This window comes from Lupinus angustifolius, chromosome LG11 (genome assembly GCF_001865875.1).
Source record: "Lupinus angustifolius cultivar Tanjil chromosome LG11, LupAngTanjil_v1.0, whole genome shotgun sequence".
NCBI classification, from domain to species: Eukaryota; Viridiplantae; Streptophyta; class Magnoliopsida; order Fabales; family Fabaceae; genus Lupinus; species Lupinus angustifolius.
In genome coordinates, this window is record NC_032019.1 from 25,668,067 (window position 1) to 25,676,876 (window position 8,810).

Genomic DNA, 8,810 nt, shown 5'->3' on the forward strand with positions numbered 1-8,810 from the left:
ACCTTTCACATAAAATACCATAGATAAAATTTACAATTATAATTGTGACCATAATATTTAAGTTTTTAAAATCTCTCCAATAATATTATGACCACATTTACAGTCATATCAAACACATTTTCCCACCATATTCTACAATTTAATAAATATTATTATAATAGTAACTGCAATTTAAAACGTGGTAATGTCTGTAACAATAGCTGCATGTTAAAAGATTGATATTTACCTCTTCTAATGAGGCATTACCAGCCCTTTCACCAATCCCATTAATCGTTACTTCTAGTTGTCTTGCACCAGCACATGCACCCTGAAAGCAAGAAAGACAATATAAAAACTACAATCTAGTTTTACTTATCCTTTACTTTAAGTACTGGAGATGATTATACCTCTAAAGTGTTAGCAGTAGCTACACCAAGATCATTATGACAATGTGTTGCAATAATAACATTTTCAATTCCTGGTGTATTTGCTTTTAAATCTGCAATCAATTTTCTAAACTCACATGGCATTGTTATGCCAACAGTATCTGGTATGTCAACAGTTGTTGCTCCAGCCTTTATAACTTCTCCAATAACTTGATAAAGAAACTCTTTGTCCGATCTGGTTGCGTAATGATTGAGTAATCAATACATAAAAGAAAATCAAGTATTCCTGAATCAACAACATTATATTCATAAGGAGTATATATTTCTAAGATTCTAAACTATAATGAGCAATCCAATACCCTTATAATATAACAGTACAAATTAACTACTTTTATTGGTCTTTGTAATTTAGTTGAAAGTGGCTTATAATAAATATTTGATAAGTTGCTTAAGTTAAGGTAAATTTGTTCTGAAAATAGAAAACTTTTCCTTCACATTGGTCGATGCTAGTGATTCAAATTGTGGAGCCTCTCACACTAATATTATGGTTGAGGTAATCCCTACAAATGCATTTTACGATAATTGCAATTGCAATGTGACATCTAATCATAATGACATTGTCACATTAAACTATAGTGCAATCACATTGGGTCGAAACTCGTAATACAACTGCATCACACTACATCAGGTCACACCAAACTATATTAAATTCAAAAATATTTTTTAATCACAAAAAAATTTATACTACAACTTCTGCAACGAACATAATTACAATAATGGTAATCCTGACCGCAATTTAAATGACGTGCAGAAGGGGTGCCATTTTTTAAATTGCAGAAGCTGTGCCATTTTTCCTCCAAATTGTAAAAAGATTTATATCCTAGGAATAGTTCTAATAAGATTTAGAGATGTACCATATTTAGTACTTAATGTAACAAAGATTTGTGCAGAAAAATATAAATACTATTGAAATGAATGAAATTTAGTATTTTAAATTATGATTTTGATGTTAAGAACCATAGCTGGGCCACAAAGGAAAGTGCCGTATTCCTTCTGCTTCCTCTGTTATGTTTAAATTATTATTCCTTTGGGGAAAGGAAACTATGACTTTCTGCTGGCAAGTGCGCATTAATTTAGTACAGGCTTAAAATATACATGTGCATTTCAAGCAATGATAACACTTGCAGAGAATTTAAGACAATAGTAATTCATTTGTATATTAAAAGATTCTCACTAACGGGTGATAAAAAGAATGACCCTACACAGCGAGCGCATGTCGGAACCTCTTTAAAATGATTATAGAGTTTAATAGGTAGTATAAAAATATATACATATTTAATATATCCTTTATTATTGATTTATAATTTTTTTTAAGAGTCGGATTAATCATAATGACAAATAGTATACTAACATTTCTAAAACACGTATATTATTAGTACATATATTTTTTTCCTGATATTATTTCACCTCCAAGTAAAATAAGACATAGGCTATTATGATGGATTTATCTTGATTTGGATGTTTTTCTTCTAAATTTAATTTGGGCGAGGCCCAATAGTGACTGTGCCAGAATTAAGTTAACATGAAAGGTCATTTTTAATCTTGTATATGTAGGTTACAGATATATTTGTATTGATAAATCATTATTGTCTTATCTAAAATTTAGTTATTTCTATTTTATTTGAATTTATTTATAGTTTATAACTTTATATTAATCTTGTTGGTTATTATTTAGATCATTATTGTCTTATTATTTGTTTCAACTTTTGCATATAATTAATTATCTGGACTGACTAATAGACCAATTTTTATCCTCCTAAAATTCTACATGGTATCAAAGTATTTTTTATCATTCATGGACTATTTGGTCATTATTTTTCTTTCGATATGCCGAAAACTCGGAACATTGATTAGGCATATCCTTTTATCGTATCACTTTCTTGTTAGTACCCATTCTTTTCTTTCAACCCCACAATTCTAAATTCCACACTATAATCATTCAAATACTCTCTAATACAACAATCACTTTCTTTGTTTTATATATACTTGTTTTTCTTTCATCAACAATCATTCTGATAATACTTTATCTTTAAGCGGTGAATTATGTCAGAGTAATTTCTTTTTCATTTTGATAATTCTGATGATGATTATATCACTAAGTTGTCTTCTCACTGATGATCATTCAGGTGGTGCCACTTTTTCTCCCACTGATGAATTATGTTAGTAATGATTTTTCCATCAACAATCATTCTCATGGTGATTATATAATTGTGTTATGTTTTTACTAATGATCATTATGGTGATGTATTTTGTCTCCAATTGAAGAATTAGGTCAATAATGACTTCTTTTCCTATCATGATCGATCATTCAATGATGATTATATTAATGGTTCTCTTCCCATGAACGGTCATCACAGTGGTACCTTTTGTCACAGTGGTACCTTTTGTCACAGTGATGAATATATTAGTTGTAAATGTCTTTCATATCGATGATCATTTTGATGCTAATTATTTGTGTAGATTTTGCATTTCACAACAAATTTCAATAATTTTTATGGAGCCCTATAATTATTTGATTGTTTTCATTTTGAAATGAATTATTTATAACAAACTTAATGCTTACTAAGCATTAACTTGAAGAACATGTTAGATATATTTGGATTGATATAAATTATTATCTTATCTGATTTAGTTAGTTCCATTTTATTTGAATTTATTTATAATTTAAGTTAATCTTATTAATTATTATTTACATTATTATTATCTTATAGCTTATAACAACTTTTATATATTTAATAAATTACTTGACTAACTAATACAAATCTTTATCATTCTTAATTTAAGATCATGCCATAATTAAGTTAACCTGAAAGGTCAGTTTTTAATCGTGTGTGTAGCTAAGTTATAAGAATAAAAAAGGTAGAAATACATTCATTAAAAAATATAGGTAGAAACATATCATTATGTAATATTTATTTAAACTTCAAATTTATTTTTCTATAATGAACTATAAAAGTATAAACAAAGAGGAATTTAAGACGTTCCCTAAATGTTATTAGTTAAGGAAATATAAGTAATTTGTATTAACATAAGCGTTTAATGTTATTTTTCTAATGCTGACTTACATGTTTTATATCTTTTTACAAATATCCTTATGAGATGATGATGTCTTTTTATTATAGGAATTTGATATATTTAGTTTTACATTTTCCTATAAAAACTTATTTTTATTGGAGTTTCTAAAATGTGCTAATCCACATGCAACTGAAAAACTGATTTGATCTCTGAGATTTAAGACATGTTATAACCTTAGGACCCCACCTCACATGAATGATCCATTTCGAAAATAAAAATGATAATGGCGTTATGTACAAAGTCAAACCTCACCTAACAAATCATTGAGTTTAGTTTCAAAAAGTCACATCTATTCTAATAGGGAATAGAGTATCCTCTGATATAAGGAGATAAGTTATCTTCTCCTGACAGTGAAATAATGACATGTGTCATGTTTTATCATTTTCTATAAAAATATTTTTAAAAATAAACAAAATAGCACACATGTCATATTTTTACTGGCTGAAGGAGATAAGTTATCTCCTGATATGAGGAGATACATTATTCTCTTCTAGGATGTCAAATTTAGCGTTAAAAAAACCATACTGTGAGTAAAACCCGTACGAGTATGAGTACAGGTTACAAACGGGTACTTGCGAGTTTTACAAGTGGGTTTTTAAAAATATTCGTAATACATACGGGTGGGTATGAGTATTATGGTACCCGTGAATGCGGATACCCGTTATTTATATGATTGCTATATATCTTTAATTAAAATAAAAAGTACACTATCCTACCTTCATTATACTATGAACATCTTTTCCTTTTACTTTGTTTATATTTTTTACATTGTTTACATCTTTTATTCAATTTGTTGGTGAAACACCCTATAAATATTATTATTGCATGTGTAGAAACACACAGTCTTGCAAAGAAAATATATTCTTTTTTTTAAGGAAATAGGAACAACAAATCACACAAATAGAAAACACCAATATATTTAGCATTTTTGCCAAATATTTAATCAAAAGATCAAAAAATAATTAAGTTTCATCTCATTTAAAACATAATATATTAGTAGGAAGTTAGAAATTCATTTATAATATAGGAAATTCACAGGTACTCGTTCTACATGCGGATACTCAGAAATACCCACGAAAAAACTTGCATGTGGGTATCTGAAAGAGTACAAATGAGTATGAGTAATACTCTCCTATTTTAAAAGAGGTAGTGAATAACTATTTCTCCCGTCTGCCCATGCTCGTTGTCATCCTTAATTAAATTAGGGAAGAATTAAGACATATGCTATCAAATATTTATTAAAAGAGTAAAAATGGTTTTTATCTCAAATTTTTGTTTAGTTCCATATAAAATTTGAAAACCTAAAACAGTTCTTAATGGTGGGTTGGTCAAATTAATTATTTTTATAATTAGTTTTTAAGACATTTTAGTTATAATTAAGATCATTTTAACTCATTGACAATTTTTATAGAGTAGTTTGATTTTTTACATTTTTAAGAATGAAATTAGTAGGTTAATAAGTTTTTAAGGAGGAAAATGATATATATATATATATATATATTAAAATAAATGTTACTATGCTCTTTATATCATGCCTAAGAGTCGAAAAAATAAAAGGAAAGCAACCTGGCAGCATCTTCAGGAACAAACTGAACATCATTGCAACCCAAACTCCGAGCAAACTTAACCATGTTCCGAGCAATTTCAAGAACCTCATCTTTGGTCTTCTTCAACTTATACTGCATGTGAATGGAGCTAGTAGCTATAAAAGTACTTAGCCTTGGCCTTTTAGCATATTTCACAGCCTCCCATGCAATTATAAGATCCTTCTCATTACACCTAGCCACACCACAAATAACTGGAACATAACCATCATCATCTACATCATTTCCAACCTCTTGTGCTATCATCTTAACAGCATTAAAGTCATCATTTGATGCACAAGGAAACCCTGCCTCTATTATGTCCACGCCCAGCTTTGCCAGCTGGCGGGCAATGTCTAGTTTCTCCCCGGGCGTCATTCCGGCGCCCGGGGATTGTTCTCCGTCGCGGAGGGTGGTGTCTAGAATTCGGACGTAGTTTGTGTCTGGGATGTGGTTGGGAATGTATTGTGGGCGCTTGTGAATGCCATTTTGGGACGTTGGAGAAGAAGAGAAAGATGTTTTGCATGCCATGGGAACTTGTCTGTTATGGAATTATTGAAGGGGTGAAATGCTTTTGAGAGTTGAGGACAATGGAGAAGTAGTTTAGCTTGGTGCTCAATATAAATGGAATTCAGATCCTTTCTAGAAAGTTAGCTACTAGAAATTGAGGGAATTTAATATTAACCTTGATATTCTATAGGTTTATTAGAAATAATTATTCAAATTAAGTCTAATATATGAAAGAGATTCATTATTATTATTTTATTTAATATTCAATTATAGTTTACACTGAATGTTAAAGTGAAATAACAATATAAAAGACTCCTAAATATGAGAAATGATTTTTATAAAGGCACATAAGTACACTAATCGTAATATTTGTATCACATCCCACACATCAATATAAATACTCCTTGGTCATTTTTTTTACCAGCGGTATATAATGTGTTTGAGACATCATTCTATATTATATTTATTAAAATCAAATTAGTATAATATAAAAACATAAAATAATTCGAATTGAATAATTTCAAATAATAAATTTGAATGACATAACTAAATTTTTTTTGTGTTGAATTCATTATTAATAATAATAGAGAAGTTGTGAGAAATTTAAACAAAATTTTAATATGTGACAAAAATTAAAATAAATAATTGAGGGGAGAAACAAATGTTAGAAAAGTATTAATAGTGAGTTAGAGGTGAATTAGTTGACTTAAAATAATGACCACTTTTTCTACAAAATTAAGAGTTAAAGTGCATCAGAAAATATATGGAGAAAATTAACAAGTAAGATCAAAGAAATAAGGGAGAAGAGAATACACAAGGATTTTTATACTGGTTCACCTTCTTGTCTACCGAAAGTTACATCCAGTACTCTTGCAGCACAAGAGATTTTTTCACTAAAGATTATGAGTTGCAATTACAATATTTCACTCCGAGATTTCTATGTACCTTACACACTCCTTAATCCTTATTCACCTTTGGAAAACACCTTTCCAAGTGATTCTACTCCTCTTTCTTATCACACCCATGAAAGAAAGTATTCTGCAATAATAATGAAGAATGTTCAACAATGGCAGAATTGTCTTTACAAGTATGAAAGTAATGTAATTTGCAATCCAATCAACTCTTTTGTATACTTAGTAATAATGCTCTTTATAAGTTTGTAAACTTGAAACACTTTCACTTTAAGCAACTTCGGAGAAATCAACTTTGAAAGTTTAAGAACTTGTTGCCAAAAGTGGAGAAAATAATTTCAATTCTAAACACAAAATGTGATGGCGTAGAAGTGTTTAGAATTGAAAATATGATTTAAATATACACAAAAATGACCCAAAACGGATCAAAAACGAAGATTTGAGGGTTTAAGAGGGTTGAGCAAGAGAGAACACAAGTTGATGAGGAAGATGAGTTTGAAAATGTAGAAAAAATACATATATAATGATACATAGTAATCAGTTACTCACTTTGAGTAATCGGTTACTCAAATTAAAAATTTTAAAATTTTCAAACAGCAACATAGAGTAATTGGTTACTCATTTTGAATAATCGGTTACTGAATCACGCTGTTCAATCCTGCAATCGGTTACTGAACCATGCTAATGTTATTGGGTCTATAACTAAAACATGGGTGGTCTGAATGCAAACAATTCACTAAACCTGTACATGGAGCTTGGACCAATGAACAACCTGAATCATGTAATTACTATGACAACAAGGAAATGAGTGGACATCAATTCAACCTACCATACATGCAGAGCAATCCCAACCTTTATGGAGGAGCAACAACACTTTAAATAATCAACATCGTGATCAACAAGGTAATAGGAAACCTACGACATGGTTTCCACAAGTACAACTTCTCCTATTGATCCCACTCTTATAACAATAATGGAAGGTCAAGAAAAATTACTTGCTAACCTTAATAAATTGCAAGAGGATCAAATCATGATTAATAAAAATGTTGCAAATATGTTAAATGATTTGAATTCTAAGATAGAAAACCTAACCATCCATGGAAAAATGTTAGAAACACAAATTCCCCAACAAGCTAGCAACTTTAATAGGCAAATATGGATGTTTCCAGGACAACCGGAGAAAAATCCAAATAATGAACATTGTAAGGCTATCCGATTAAGGAGTGGGAATGAACTCAATGATGTTCCATAAACTGAGAATGATATACAATTGGAAGAGAAACATACTGAGACACAAATCCTTGAAGAGGAACAAAATTCTGAAAATGTGTCTAAGTATGTAGCTCCACCACCGTATGTACCATCAATTCCTTTCCCCAGAGAATTGCAAAGGCAAAGTTAGAAAAGAAATATGGGAAATTCTTAGATGTCCTTAAGAAATTATATATCGAACTGCCCTTCAGTGAGGCACTGTAGGAGATGCTTGCGTACATGAAATTTCTTAAGAATATTCTATCTAAAAAGAGAAGAGTAGACGATTATGAAACAATTGCTTTAACTGAGGAGTGTAGTGGTTTAATTCAAAATACCTTGCCTCCAAAACTAAAAGATCCTGGTAGTTTCTCTATCCCTTGCTTAATTGGTAACACTAATTTTGACTGTGCTTTATGTGACTTAGGGGCAAGTGTGGGCCTCGTGCCCTTATCCGTGTGTAAAAAAATGGAAGTGGGTGACTAAAACCCACTACTATATCACTTCAATTAGAGGATAGGTCAGTTAAATTTCCTATAGGAATCTTGGAGGATGTTCCTATCAAAGTTGGGAAATTTTACATTCCAATGGATTTTGTAATACTAGATATGGAAGAAGATGCATAAATTCCAATAATACTAGTTAGACCATTTTTGGCTACCTTTGGTGCTATAATTGAAGTTAAAAATGGAAAACTTTCTTGAAGTATAGGGAATGAAAATGTTGAATTTGATATTGCTAAATCTATTAAACAACCTTCTCTTGAGGACTCGTGTTGTAGGATTGATATCTAAACCAAGTAGTGAATGAGGAAATACCTAAAGTGAAATATGAGAATCTTTTGAGAGAAATATGCTGGAAGGTGACACTTTAAATTTTGATGAGAAAGTGGCTGAGGGTAGTGAATCTATAAATGCGAGTTTAACATCCCCTACAACCTGCATGAGGAGAGCTTGAGGGCCATACATAAATATGATAATTGAGAGAAAGGAAAAACACCTAAAATGGAAGTAAAAACACTTTCTCCACCATCGGGTATGAGTTCATGGGATCTT

At 30.3% G+C, this 8,810-nt stretch overlaps 1 protein-coding gene across 1 annotated transcript in view; it reads right to left on the bottom strand.

Annotated features, from left to right (window-relative positions):
• Positions 1-5,688, bottom strand: part of LOC109361262 (2-isopropylmalate synthase 2, chloroplastic-like) — a 30,985-nt gene extending 25,297 nt beyond the window's left edge. Inside the window, exons 1-3 of the mRNA XM_019606659.1 lie at positions 5,067-5,688; positions 387-600; positions 227-307 (exon numbers count right to left, since the gene is read on the bottom strand). Of these exons, the coding sequence (XP_019462204.1) occupies positions 227-307; positions 387-600; positions 5,067-5,614 (843 nt within the window). The 5' untranslated portion in view covers positions 5,615-5,688. The remainder of the gene's footprint in view (positions 1-226; positions 308-386; positions 601-5,066) is intronic.